The following is a 15,567-nucleotide window of genomic DNA, read 5'->3' on the forward strand; positions in this document are numbered from 1 at the left end:
CCTGATCAAATTTCATTCGAGTTTCTTCAAATTCCAACTCCTTTAACATACTTCAATTACAATAAATTTCATTCTATGAACCAAACATTATATTAGTATTTATTAATTTAGACTTAAGATTTATTCCGAAGAAGATGCATACGAGGACACAGAAGATTATGAAGATTCAAGACAATAAAGAAAACTAAAAATGTTACAATAGAGAGTAAAAATGTTACAATTAAGTCGGGAAAAGGTCTTTAGCTTAGCAGTATTGTAGTCTCTGACTTTCTAAGAGATCAGGGGTTCAAGTCTCACCAAAAGTGAGGAAGGTACATGAGTTTGTTTGTTGTATTTGTCGTATATAAATATTATATATTTTTTTTAAAAAAATAGTCATTTACCAATTCTAAAATGCTAAGGATTTTTTTTGTGATAAATAAAGTTTAGGGTAATTTTCACCAAATTAAGGAGTAATTTATTGGATAATTAATTGGGAAAATAGGTGATTAGATTAGATGAGATCTTACTATTGGCTGAAAGAGGTGGCTGGATTTGTTGTCACGTGTTTCCACACATGATTGGGACTTAGGAGTAGTACCAGTACGATTCTATTTTAATCACACACATTATAATATTAAATAAAAATAATATATATATATATATATATATATTAATTTAAAGTTTCGAATATCCACATCAGAAAAAAAGACAAACCGATAATTACAATAAAATATACAATAATTTGGTATTAAAAAGTAAATAATATAAATAAATAAAATAAAACAAATAATAAAAGAGAAAGCCGAGTCAAATTGATTCGACTCGGAAGCGCCGTTAAAGATGTAGTAAACAAAAATTGGAAACCCTCTCCCACACATTATATATATATATATATATATATGTGAGAAAAAGCTCAGAAATTAAGTGGGAAGAGAGAGAGAGAGAGAGAGAGAGAGAGAGAGGCATGAGACACAGCGGGAAAAAGTTGCATTAGAATTGTGGTTTCGGAATCCTCTTTGAGTAATTTTGTTGAATCTTGGAATTTTTTTGTTGTTCATTTTGATTTCCAGTGATAAGTATCTGTAAATCTTGTGATGGTGATGGATAGTAACGAGAGTTGTAGTAGTAGGAGTCTGGAATCGTCGCCGCCGCGCACGGTGGGGAATAATTGTAACGGACACCGGCATCAGATGAAGAAGCTAGAGGTTTATAATGAGGTTCTTTGCCGACTCAAAGAGTCTAACAACGAAGAAGCTAACGAACCTGGATTTGAGGATGAACTCCTGGCTCACTTCAATCGTCTACCTACCAGGTATATATAAACCTTTACTCTTGTTATATACGGTTAGACCGTATAGTACAAATCAGATAGTTAGATGCGTTACTGTGTGTAACTCAGATATGTAAATGTAGGTTTGATGTTTTTCAATGTGCGATTGGTTGAATTAACTTTGAGATTTCATCATTTTCCATGGGAACAGCTAGCTTTTACGCCAGATTACCTCCTTCGTTTTGTTAAGTACTGGTTTTGGAGAAAACAACGGCTTCACATCTACATTAATTTACTCCATCCATCCCATCAGAATTACTTATTGACTTTTTTTTTGTCTAAACATGTTTTGTTTTCTCTTGTTAAGATCGATCTTTTGCTTGAAGAATAACTGAAAACCAATAAAATATAGGAAAAAAGATTTGAGCTGCAACAGTAAAATATGTGGGCCAAATTTGAGTTTGAAATTTAATGGCTTGAATTCGAACCTAAAGTGGACGATGGGGAACTTATCTAATCGCGTTCCTAATAACTGTATTTAATTTGGTTTTGTACACATCAAGCGATCGTCAACAGCTATCGTTATTATTATTATTTCGTTTTTGTATTTCTTTTTGGATAGAATTATGTTTAATGAAGGTAGAGTTTGCTTTTTGATGGTCTTAGCAATTAAATTCATATGATAATGGTTAGGCAACATGAGGGTTGGAATAATTGAATTAATTTTGATGTATTTCAATTATATGGTGCACTGAATGTATGCATTTGATTCAGAATCAAAAATTGTTGCATACAGCTAATTTGTTTTATCTGGGACAATTATGAATACTAATTTTTTTTTCTTTGCTCAAAGTTCAGATTGAAATGTTAAATAATATGGTATCTAGATTCTCTCTACCATTTTTCTCAAATGCACACATACAAACTACAATAAGTGGATAATGCAATCATAGTTGATGAATTCTATATGCTGCATTGAAGGTATGCACTTGATGTAAACGTAGAAAGGGCTGAAGATGTACTCATGCACAAACGGTTACTGCATCTAGCACATGATCCTGCTAATAGGCCTGCATTCGAGGTCCGGCTAGTACAGGTTAGCTCATGTGCCTAGACTTCCAACAAATTTATTGGGAAATTATGAGCTTATGAATGGCCTTCTTTCATCCAATTATCTATCATGGCGATCGTTTAGCTGGTTTGGTTTTGTCTAATTCACCTACTTGTCAAAATTATCCTTTCCATTGTTCATTAATGGGGACAAGTGAAACTATCATCATCCTGGGTTGAATTTGTGGTTGACACTTTTTTGGTTGGAACTTTAAATGAATTTATTAACAGAAAAAAGAGCATAAGCTATTTGATTTGCAGCAGTCTTGTACAATTTATTAAGCTGACACTTTTTTTGGTTGGAACTTTACATGAATATATCAACAAAAAAACATGAGCTATTTGTATGCAGCAGTCTTGTACAATTTACTCTAAAACTGAGTAGTTCAGTCTAAAGTTAGCAAAAAGAGGGTGTCAGTTTGAAGTCACAAGGCTCAACTTAAGACTTATGTTTTGAAATGGATGTGGTGATCCATAATGTGTCCAATTGGCATGGCTGCATTAAGTACACCTAACTTCTTCTTCTGGTACGTTATAGCCTTTACACCTTGGTTTTCTGGTGTTGCATGGAAGTCTTGTAAATGAGTAAACCTAGAGGGAAGTCCTGAACTCTAGATGCTTCAGTGCATGCAGCAGTAGCTTTTTCTAATCTCTGAAAGGTGCATGTATTGTGCCTAAGTGCAACGCTTGAGTGGGTCTCTTCTTAATTTTATGAAGACAGGCTTCTCTATATTTTATGCATGCTTGACCCATTTTCTAAGCTACCACTTTGCGCCTTCATAATTTATTGACCACACGATGACATATTTAATACCTCAAAAGCTGCAAAAAACTGACTGGCTCCATAAGAACTTGATCTTTTGCATTGAGTACTCCATTAAAAAAATGCGCAAGGATACGTGTTGGACATGACGATTGACGCCAGCTGAATTAGGCCAAGTATGTGTATGCATTTTGTAGTTATTGGTTTAAGGGTTTGAATCCATGATCATTGGAACTCTTGAAGTTCACTATTGGAGTTAGTGGCCAAGAAGAGTTTGTTGTATATATGCATATATACTTTTTGAATTTGGCATACTTCAAGAGTTTTTCTTTTCGTAATTTTAGTTGCCTGTTCTAAGTCAATTGTTAAGGGCATGTTCTATTTGTGTTTTTCTCTTCTTTTTCTGATGGTGTAGCAGGTCTGAATTCCATTCTTTATATGCAGGTTTCTCCAACAACCGATGGCAGCTCTGATGATTTAGTTTATTCCAGCGCTCCTAGACAGCAATCTGCCCAGAGGTAAACATTGAAGGATCATAACATTCCACCAATATTTTGTTTCTTTAACTCATTGAATTTAAATGCAAGTGGAACTCCAATGGTCTTCTTAAGCTCCTTTCGCCCCAATTCAAACAGCCCATCAGGCCTACTAATTAGTTTTTTTCTTTTGTTTCTTTAGGTCTTACTTTTCTGCACCTTTTATGTTATTAAATGATGATTTGTTTATGATAGCATTCATCCACCACCTGCCTTTGGGTCATCACCTAATCTAGAAGCCCTTGCACTTGAAGCAAATGAGTCTGAAGTTCAGAATGGGGACAGTGCTGTAAATAGCTATCCAACTCTTCCCAGGTATAGAAGTGGAGGAAAGCTTTCATTTTTTGCTTTGACTTGAGATATTAGACTGTCTTAATGGATGCAATAGCAGAAACATGTCACTCTACAAAAAACATTTAAATTTGCTTTGTTTTACTGTATTAAATCATACCAATTAATGCATTAGGATGTTGTAAGTTATATGAGAATCACTTGGACATCTCACTTTGTTATTATGGTATATTGCAGTCTTTTCCTCGAAGAAATCTTACATCTTATTGGTACTTTTAAGTTAAACACAGTTGCCCTTCATTACATTTTATTGTGACGCTCTTTTATGTAATTCTTATTCAGGCCTATGCACGAAATTACCTTTTCAACAGATGACAAACCAAAGCTTCTGAGTCAGGTGCTTCTTTGTTCTCTTAACAGTAGATGTATCAAGTTTGGAGTTTTCACATGGTTCTGCAAATTTTCCATAGAATTCTCCAATAGATTCTCAAGTTCGGTGTACAATTCCCATTAACCTGCTTCTTTGCTTGTTGTCTTCTTGGTCATTTGGTTTTTTATACAAGATGAGGTACTACATACCGTATATAGTTTACCATTTCACAAGGCATGAATCTGAGGCAACTGAATGAGAAATAAATGCCAAGAGTCCAGTTATTTACATCTTATCAACCTTCTTCGATTAGCTTTTGGCACTTAACAAATACTTAAATGTTCAAAATTTTCAGTTGACATCCTTGCTGGCTGAAGTCGGACTGAACATCCAGGAAGCACATGCTTTTTCCACAGTAGATCGCTACTCATTAGATGTATTCGTTGTTGATGGTTGGCCATATGAGGTATCCTCGTGCTCTTTCATTCATGTGAGATAAGAAAGTTAGTTGCATGAACTTGTTGTCTACAATCAAAGTTAAGCACTTATAGGGGGCGTTTGGTTTGATGGAATGGTTTTGAGGGATTTGGATTTAGTGGAAGGATTTGGAATGGGAGGGATTTGGATTTGGAATCTTTGGTGTGCTTGGTTTGATGGATTTGGGATAGAATGGAATTCCATTTCTTTTAAATCATTTATAATAGCAAATTATAAATAATTATAAAAATAATCAAATTACCTTTTTATTAATGAATTATTAGAAAAGAAATGTTTAACATATTTTAGAACATTATTATATATAAATCCTACGAAATCCCAACCACCCCCGTGGGATTTCAAAATCCTATGTTTGAGGGATTTCAATGAAGTACCGGGATTTCAAATCCAGGAAATCCTTCAAACCAAACATGGGATTGGGATGGAATTCAATTCCAAATCCAATGCAATCCCGCAAACCAAACAAACCCTTATTGCCTGCCACTCTACGGCCTCAGTTTAACTTTGAGGGTCAGATTGACAATTTATTGGTTGCTTTTACATTGGATTACTTATTATTCATATCTCTACTTTCTCTGTTGGTAGTTCTTCTTAAAACTTTACAAGGATCATGATTCTTTGTCTCAAAGATTGAGTGAATTAAAAAAATTAATTCCAAACGTATGTCAATTTGACTCTTAAAATTCAACCTCATCGCTTGTTAGAAAATGTAGGGAGTTTATTCTTTGCGGGATTGGATAGTTCTCTGATGTAGTTCTTCATTCTACTAACTGTTTATTTATTGAAATAGCATGTCCTCTGGTAACTGTACAACATCAGTTTTAATATTTGACTCGTAGTATTTGCTACTACACTGGTCAGCAGTTTCAGAAACACCAATAAATGTCAAGGCATGTTGTGTGTTTAAGGAGCCATGATGCTTGGTCCATTTGGCTGTCCTTTTTATGGAAATTTGTTCATACTTTCAGGAAACTGATCAGCTCCAAAGTGCATTAGAAAGAGAACTTTTTAAGCTTGAGGTAAATACCTGCCGGTTAAGATTCATGTCTTGATATGACTACAAGGTAGATGTATCTGCTTTGTACATCCATATGCTGTTATTACTGTATCTTGCAAGAACTTTGTTGCCATATTAGAACCTCACATCTAAAGCAGGAGTCTGTATAATATGTTGAAGCCCCACTTCGACTTTTGGACCATTTCTCCTCAATATATGTTAGAACCTCCGTCTCTCCACAAGGATTCTTTTGGAGAGCAATCTGATGTGGTTCCACATATTCTCACATGGTATCAAAGCCAAGTTCCACCAATTGACACTCTGAGACAATCTGTGCCCATTTAGCCTTTGTTGGAGGGGGCGTGTTGGAGTCCCATATCGGCTAAGACTTGGACCCTCTCTTCAATATAAGTTGGAACCTCCCTTCTCTCGTCAAGGGATCTTTTGGAGAGTAATCTGATGGGGTTCCACGTATTGCCACAATGTCATTCATAATTAAACGAAGTGCCATCAATGGAATCTGGTCTCATCGTCTTTGGTGAAAAGAGTAGACTTTTATGTATATATCACTTAATCCAGGACCATCATTTTTGGTTTGGTTATGACATGACATGTTCTCATGATCTACCCTTTGACAAAATATCTACGTGTTTGCAAATTGATACGAACAACTTGTGTTTCAACAAGATTGTTGTCGAAGCTTTACAGCTCATGTACCTTGGTGTCTGCAACTACCATGGTCGCCTTTGCTTAACCAATGTCCATTTCTCGGCCTTTCTTTTTGTCCATACAAATTTTCAGCTCAAGTGAAGATCTTGTTCATATAATACGTGGTCATTCAATAGCCATTGTAAATATTGTGTGGGTGAATAAGGTCATACGAATAGGTTCTTTTATTATTTTGGTCATGTTTAAAGACTTTCAGATAGTTAATTTACTAGAACATCAGCTATTTGTTGTATTTTAAATAAATTCATGCTAGTGGAGATAGAATGTTGGTGACCTATGTTCCACAATCGTGTTTGCAAACCAGGTGTCCTTGAACTTTAGATGTTAGGTGGATGCATAGGAAAATAAAAATAATGCCAAACTGTAAAATGTGTTAATAAGCAGAATCGTAGTATCAGTTAGAGATAAAGAAAGGTAGAATCTCTACAATGGTTGCATAATGTTAAACAAGCAACTGGTCATCACTGATTTGTTGAATTCCATTAATTCTCCTTCAGTTAATTTCTCTTTTATGTCTAAAAGTTTATCATATGTGGCATATTAAAATTGCATAAAGACTAGAGATTGGTCAAGCAATATTATCATTCTGTAAATCGTATCGTAGTTACACTTGTCTTTGATCTTTTAGAGTTCACTTGTTTTTGTCAAGTTACCGTTGAAGTCACAAAAGTTTAATTTCTTTGTGCCAATCTTCTGCTATGATACCCCTCTTTTGAATGTGGATTGCAAATTTGATTTGTGTAGAAACAGTCGTTGCCAAATCAACATTTATTGTCTCCTTTAAGTGAGCTGGACCAAACTGGCACGCCATGCCAACTTAATCACCTAACAATACCTCATGATGGGACTGATGTTTGGGAAGTTGATCCTCGGTATTTGATGCTCGACCACAAAGTTGCATCCGGGTCATATGGTGATCTGTAAGTCTTTAATAACCTAACTTATTTTGGTTACATTCAAGATTTTCATTCGAGTCACATGTGGATTTGAATTTTATTACTTGATGTGTGTTCTAATTTAGATATAAAGGCACATACCGTAGTCAAGAAGTGGCTATCAAGATACTCAAGACGGAGCGCGTAAACACAGATATACAGAAAGAATTTGCCCAAGAAGTTTACATCTTGAGGTCAGTCAATAATCATTTGTGCATATTTGCAGCGTTTGACTGTATGGTGGAATACACCTACAACTATGAAAGCTTATGTTAATCTTTCCACATGCCATTCTTTTACATCTACTATATCCACTAAACTTGGTCCCTTTTTTGAATTGTATTGTTGTTCCATATACATGAATTTCAATAAGATTTACTGTGTGCTAAGTGATTCCTCTTGGTTATGAGCAGGAAAGTCCGGCATAAGAATGTTGTGCAGTTCATAGGAGCATGTACCAAACCTCCAAGCTTGTGCATTGTAACTGGTAATAACATATTTTCTGTCAGAAGTATTTCCAGATTCGTAATGGACCACCACCTCTGTCCCATTATCTGTTTTCCCATTGCCATTGCTTCAACCTATTGGTGCTGTTGGTTGTGGTTGGTTGACAAGATTCCTTTATTGTCGTTATTGGAGGTCATTCAAGACAATGTAGAAATAGTGAAACACACTCGTAGAAGCATATGTGAAGTCAAATGTTTCTCATGGGACAGGGAGGATTTTTAAAATTTTAAAACCTTTCCTGTTTCACTGTTGATTAATAATCTTTTGCTTTTGTCGAACTCAGAATTCATGAGCGGGGGAAGTGTGTATGACTATTTACACAAACAAAAGGGTACATTTAAGCTTCCAACATTGCTCAAGATTTCAATTGATATATCAAAGGGTATGAACTACCTGCACCAGAATAACATAATACACAGGGACCTCAAGGCTGCAAATCTTCTTCTGGATGAACATGATGTAAGATGCTCACTCTTTCTATAGTAATCCTGTTATTAATGAAGCTTCTTATCACTTCCTACTGAAAGTTCATTACACTTGATGCCAACTCCCTTTATGGAATTCACTTATCTGTTCATTTGATAAATGCATACAATATCTTTGGTTTCAGGTTGTTAAGGTAGCTGATTTTGGTGTTGCTAGAGTGAAGGCTCAGACAGGTGTCATGACAGCAGAAACTGGGACATACCGATGGATGGCTCCTGAGGTACCTCTATCATGTCAAACTTTCTCTATGATATTTTGATCCAGCAAGTGTTTAACAGTTGTATGCATCTTGAATTCTTCAAATATTGGCATATATAACACTTGTGTATTATGTATGTTTTAGGTCTTTAAGATAATGCATAGGGTATAATTTTTGTGTTAGATAAAATAGAGACACGAAGAAACTGCGATGAATGCAGTTTGGAAAAAAGAAAAGGAAAATCTAACCAGTTTCAGTGACAATTATGAAATCAAGGATACGGAGGTGTGTTCATATGTGTGTATGAAATACACAAGCCCAAAGACAAAAATGACCATATTAGCAGATTCTATTTTCAATTTATGGTTTACATGTTTGAGGTTGATTTTGCATAATGACATTTCTTTTTTATGAAGGTTATTGAACACAAGCCCTATGATCACAAAGCTGATGTTTTCAGTTTTGGGGTTGTATTATGGGAGTTACTAACCGGAAAGGTACTTTTTTTTCTTTCAGCAATTTGTCATTAGTTGGGATTGTTATAATTTATATACTTTTTTGCATATATTTGTTCGTTCAGCTTCCATACGAGTACTTAACCCCTCTACAAGCAGCTGTCGGTGTGGTTCAAAAGGTGATTGTTATTCCCTTCAATCCAGTCAAAAGAAAATAATCTTTTGTTAGAAAGTTGGATCGATAGCATGGCAAATAAACGAAATCCTTAATTTGTTATTTCCATATTACAGGGGTTACGACCTACTATTCCAAAGAACACACAGCCAAAACTGGCAGAGCTGCTTGAGAGATGCTGGCAACAAGATCCAAGTTTGAGACCTGACTTTACAGAAATCATAGATATTCTAAAGCAGATAGCTAAGGAGGTACACCATCTAATCTGTGCTTAATATATTCTTATGAAAAAGATGTATCCTTATTTACTAGATGATATTTGGTGTTTTTAGGTTGGAGAAGAAGCATCAGCAGCAGATGATCGACGCAGAGACAAAGGATTTCTATCGGTACTTAGACGGGGGAATCAATGAAAACATACATACAAAAGAAACATTGGGACGAATCACTATCTCTGTGCAAGCAGACCTTCAAAGGACTTCGGCTAACCTGTGAAATATTCTTCTATTAATTAATTTACACTTGATTTATTTGTTTTTAACATGCAACTTAATTTGTAGATTATTATTATTATTATTATTATTATTATTATATTGTATTCTTAATTTAAATATGGTATATTTTTCTTTCCCTATAATTATGTTATATTAAAAACTAGTAGTATCTGTATACCCATACACATTAAGCTTCAATGGATGGATTTTTTTTCATATATTGTTGGAATAATATATAAGCAAACGGCAGACTTTTATAGGATACCATGCATGTTATATGTTTGGTGGATGCTAATTTTATGTTAGAGCATGTATATCACATTCTTCTTTGTTTCCTGTAACTAAGAATATATATATATATATATCTATATCTATATCTATATCTATATCTATATCTATACTATCTTATAAAGCAAATTTAGCAAAAAATAAAAAAGTCTTAAAGTCTTAAAATACTAAATGACCAAGATACCTTTTATATCTTTTTTCATTTTTTCACCCCCTCCCCTCCTCTCCTCACATATACTCATCCTTTCACAACTGATTGTTTTTAAAATTATAATTTTAAATTTACACTTTATACCTCTATAATTAGTTGATTAATTTACTTTACGTCTTTTACTTTTAAATGTTTCATTTTAAACCTTTATCGAATTAATATATATAATCGTATATCAATTAAAACATGTTTAAAAAATACATTTTTATTTTAACAAGTTACACCATTATAATCATCTCTTTAATACCTTCGAAATGAGTCCAATATTGAATAGTTTTTGACTTAATTGTATTATTATGTATTATATATATTGTGAAAAAATATTTTTAATATTTACAATATATACTTTTATAGTTATTTATATATATATATATATATATATATATATACTATATATTTTGGGGTTAGGCTGTCTAAATTGCACTATATAATATGTTTTGAATTAATATGTTCTTGGGTTTTTTTGAAATATATATATATATATATATATATATATATATATATATACATGTCTTAATTCAACCTTAATCNGAAATATATATATATATATATATATATATATATATATATATACATGTCTTAATTCAACCTTAATCTGAGTTTTTGGACAAGAAAGAGGGTAAACAGTTGAAATTTCATTCTAAAACTCATCTTTTTTGGTCTTTTCATGGCTTATGATCTGTTAAATTTGTAGTTTTCTTTATTGGTTATGAATGTTTATCTTAAAACTCAAGTTTCTTGGTTCTTTGCTCTTTGTGTAAATTGAACACATTTGTGGAGTCGTTTAAATATATTGGATTTTAAACTGTCATACAATTTTTTTCATCGATAGTTTGTAATTAGAACCATAACTCTTATTTATTCAAATTGTATTAATATGTAAAGACCAAGTGTAACCTATATCATCGTTAAATCTTATCTTATAAAACCAGTGGAACTTCAAAATTGTTAAAATTCAGGGTTTCTGCCGCATTGCCGGGTACACAACTAGTATATACATACACACTTGAGATCATATGAGACCAGATTGTTTTTGTAAGACACGTGAAACAAGTTTTTTACACTTGAAACTTCATTGTAAAATGTCGTGAAGATTACATTTGTTTTGAAATAAAATCAAGTACATAATTAAATATTATGGGCACAGACATCGGAGATAATTTAGTCTTATGGTTCTTCATTATTTGCACACGCAACCAGCTGCAACCACAAATTCTGCCTCAGTGGTGGAAAGAGTGCCAATCGGCTGTCATTTTGATGACCAAGCTATTGTAGCATTGCTTAAGAAGAAAGCATAACCAGAGGTGCTTTCCTACTATCTGAATCCTTTGCATAATCACTATCTGAAAACCTATCTCCATAACCGGAGAGACCTCTGGCGGGATGATCGATCATAGTTCACCCTACTATCTCCATCTGTCTGACTATCCTAAACAACTTCACGCCAACGACATCGTCATCGATAACAAGTACTCGGATTGGTCACAAGAGATGGGACACTTTCTCTTCGCCAAAAACAAATTCGAGTTCATTGATGGTACCATCAAGAAACCGGAGAAAGGGTCCACCAACTACATGTCATGGATGCGATGTGACGCGACGATAAAAGGGTGGCTTACCACCGCCATGGAAAAGAACATTCACAATAGCGTAAAGTATGCAAGCACCGCATAGGAGATATGGTCAGACCTACTTGAGAGGTTTGGCAAAGACAGCACCCCCCGGAACTACGAACTAAAACAGAAAGTCACTACCACCTGACAGGATGATGTATCCATATCAATATACTATACCCATCTTTGATCATTGTGTGACGAAACCTAATCGATTCAACCTCTCCCTTGTTGTGCATGTGACGAATGTTCATGTGGTATTGGCAAGAAGATGATCGAATACCAAGAGAAGAAGCGTTTGTATGAGTTCCTTATGGGTTTGGATGTTGATTTTACTTTGATCAAAACCCAAATATTAGCCACTAAGCCACCTCCTTCCTTAGGAACAACCTACCATATGGTGGCAGAAGATGAGAGACAAAAGGCGATTTCGACTGATAAAAGAAGACCACCTGAATCCGTTGCATTCAAGGCCTCACAGAAATGAGATCATAGTATCGCCAACCAACCAAAGGAAAGAAGCTATCCAAGGAATGTGAGAGACAACAAAGAAAGTAAAAAAAAAACGAGCATTGCACGTTTTGCGGGAGAAACGGCCATAAACGAGAAGGATGTTTCAAACTAGTTGGGTATCCGGAATGGTGGCTCGGGAAGAAAAGGGAGAAGGTCAAACCGAAGTCCGCCTGCACCGAGTCCGCCTCGAGTCCCATACAAGGCCTAACCAATGAACAATATCAATTGTTCATTAAACACTTTTCTGGAACCGACAACAACGAAGGAATGATAACCGATTTGATTTCATAAATGAGTATATTCAAGGTGATGAGCCTCAAGGTCAAACCGATACCAGGAGTAGGAGACACAAGTCACAACCAAAGCATTTTGATGATTACATCGTGAAGCTTCCCCCTTCGGTCGATCACAAACAACCCGCCTCCAATCAAGAAGCCTCGACGATACACCCCGTCTCAAATTTTATATTTCATATGAAATTTTTTCAAATAATCATAAAGCTTTCTTGATAGCCATTACTTCCAACGGTGAGCCGAAAAGTTTTAAGCAGGCGTCTCAAGATGAACGTTGGCGACAAGCCATGCTGCAAGAAATCAAAGCTCTTGAAAAGAATGGGACTTGGATTTGACAAACTTATCGAAAGGGAAGCGGACAATCGACTTGCAATGGGTCTATAAAATAAAATTAAAAACCTAGTGGTGAAGTGGAACGATATAAGGCCCAACTAGTCGCAAAGGGGTTCACTCAATTTGAGGGGGTAGACTATCACAATTTGTTTGCCCCAGTTGCCAAACTAGTGACCGTTCGGACTCTCTTAGCGATTGCTACAAAGAAAAACTGGATCATTCACCAACTTGACGTCAATAATGCGTTTCTTCATGGTGACCTGGATGAGAAAGTTTACATGAAAATTCCTCAAGGCTTTTCCCAAGAAAACGAAACACGAGTTTGTCGCTACAAAAGTCTCTCTACGGTTTGAAACAAGCTTCTCGGAACTGGTATCACAAGTTCACTGCCTTCCTTTTGAACCTAAATTTTCGTCAATCCAAGGCTAATCATTCCTTGTTCATGTATGGGAAAGAAGAATCCTCTATTGCCATCTTAATCTATGTGGACAACGTCATCATAGTTGGAAATAATTTTGAATGGATCCAACACACCAAAATGCAACTTGACAAAGCATTCAACATCAAAGATATTGGTCCTTTAAAATACTTCCTTGGGATTGAAGTTGCAAAAACATCCGACGGTTTGGTTCTGAGTCAAATAAAATATATCCTGGACATCCTTGAAGATAGTGGAATGATGGGATGCAGACCAAGTCCTTTCCCCACCGAACAGAATTTAAACCTAGACAAAGGAGAGAATAAGACTCAAGTTGACGCTGGCCAATATCGTCAACTAGTTGGTCGGTTACTTCACCTCCAAGCTACACGTCCTGACATCACGCATGTTGTCAACATCCTGAGTCAATTTGTTGCTGACCCACGACGCAATCATATGGAAGCTGCGAATCGTGTTTTAAGATACTTAAAAGGTACACCGAGACAAGGGAGATCCCTTGAGCCAGAGAGCTGGTTCTAACTGCCTTTTCCGACTCTGATATCAAGCTAATCCGAAAAATTCACACTTATCTTCTGTGAAAAAGATTTTCATGTATCTAAAAGGCTTTCCAACCTTGGTCTTTGATATCCAAGGACACGGGGTTTAAACTAATTGGTTACTCAGATTCTGACTACGCATGTTATCAAATAGATAGGAAAAGTACTACCAGAAGTTGGCAACTTTTTGGTGAAAAACTTGTAAGTTGGTCAAGCAAGAAATAAAACTTTGTATCAACGTCTACTGCTAAAGATGAATATGTAGCTATCGGAAGCTGTACAACTCAAATTTTATGGATGAAACATCAACTTTCTAATTATGACATAAAATTTGTTGTTATACCTATCCTGTGTGATAATTCAAGGGACATAGTTATTGCCAACAATCCTGCTCTACACTCAAGGACCAAAAATATTGATATCATATACCATTTCATCAGATGAAACAAGGTTCAAGTTTTTAATAAATGATTTGAGAATGTTAAAATATTAAAAACTAAAATTGTATGAATGAGAAGTCATATGTTAGCTCATCAGTTCATTGCAATATTCTTAGCATTTTTCATTAAATAATTATAAAAAATAAAATATAAATGCTACATCATCCTATGTAACTAAATCCGATCCAACAAAAGAAGAAGAGCTCCCATCCAACAGATCTTAGGTATTATCATCTTTCTCTTTATCCTTCTATAGACTTCTTTCTTCGGAATCCTCTTGGATTAACCATATGATTTGAAACTCATTCGATTTGATCAATTTATCTAATTACTAGTTTTCTTCATGGTATTTATCAACCATCAAATCCCATCTAAATCTTTGATCCTTCAGAATTTCTTCTCATCCAAAACCACAATTATCCAATTTGAACACTTCCAATTCAATTTTCACCTTCCTCTTCCTTGCACTATAAAGTTTGAAGATTTTGCCTCTAATAAAGATCTTGAAGATGTTCTCTCTTTTTTAGTACAGGTCAACTGACCCTTCAGTAACAGCCACAAGAACTCTCTTAAGGAAGAACATGTCAAGTGTGTTGTACTACTATTACACTCAACTCACCTACTGCTTAAGTAGCTAGACTAGGGGTTATGATCAGGATCCTAGCTACACTAACCATCTAGCTCACAACCTAGGGGCTGTTTGGCAGTTGCTGAATGATTTAGTGCAGAATAGTTAAGAGGTCAGAATGGTTAAGAGGGTCAGAATGGTTAAGTGCTGAATGAAATAATGTTGCTTGGTAACTGTTCACTGAATGACAGTAAAATTACCATTTTAACCCTCTGAATGATTTAGTACTGAATGAAATAAAGCTGTTTGGTTGATATCTGAATGGAACAATAATTTTACAAAAATAACAACATATTTCATATTAATTAAAACAAACGTAACATTATTAGTTCGAAACAAGATTTCATATTAGTCCAACCAAACATAATTTTTCAAATTCATGAATAAACAATAACATAACAATCCAAATTCCAACATAATAGTTTTTAACAATTCTTAATTTGACGGATTTAACATTAATTGATTCGCAATCTGGT

General features: G+C 34.8%; 1 protein-coding gene across 1 annotated transcript; it reads left to right on the forward strand.

Moving 5' to 3' along the window:
• The first annotated feature begins 922 nt into the window (after positions 1 to 922).
• On the forward strand, positions 923 to 10,013 carry LOC112522544 (serine/threonine-protein kinase STY46). Its single transcript, XM_025131738.1, has 16 exons — positions 923 to 1,294; positions 2,234 to 2,348; positions 3,570 to 3,643; positions 3,857 to 3,976; positions 4,295 to 4,349; positions 4,678 to 4,788; positions 5,789 to 5,839; positions 7,291 to 7,466; positions 7,568 to 7,675; positions 7,895 to 7,968; positions 8,272 to 8,447; positions 8,599 to 8,694; positions 9,090 to 9,170; positions 9,254 to 9,307; positions 9,420 to 9,554; positions 9,636 to 10,013. The coding sequence occupies exons 1-16, from the start codon at positions 1,077 to 1,079 to the stop codon at positions 9,714 to 9,716; spliced, it is 1,725 nt and encodes a 574-aa protein (XP_024987506.1). The 5' UTR covers positions 923 to 1,076; the 3' UTR covers positions 9,717 to 10,013.
• Positions 10,014 to 15,567: the final 5,554 nt, after the last annotated feature.

Source organism: Cynara cardunculus (assembly GCF_001531365.2).
Source record: "Cynara cardunculus var. scolymus isolate 2C chromosome LG 12, CcrdV1, whole genome shotgun sequence".
NCBI lineage: Eukaryota > Viridiplantae > Streptophyta > Magnoliopsida > Asterales > Asteraceae > Cynara > Cynara cardunculus.

Coding starts and splice junctions, on each gene's coding strand:
- LOC112522544 (XM_025131738.1), top strand. CDS start 1,077: ATGGTGATGGATAGTAACGAGAGTTGTAGTAGTAGGAGTCTGGAATCG. Junction 1,295..2,233: donor TTCAATCGTCTACCTACCAG/GTATATATAAAC, acceptor GCTGCATTGAAG/GTATGCACTTGATGTAAACG. Junction 8,448..8,598: donor TTCTTCTGGATGAACATGAT/GTAAGATGCTCA, acceptor CTTTGGTTTCAG/GTTGTTAAGGTAGCTGATTT.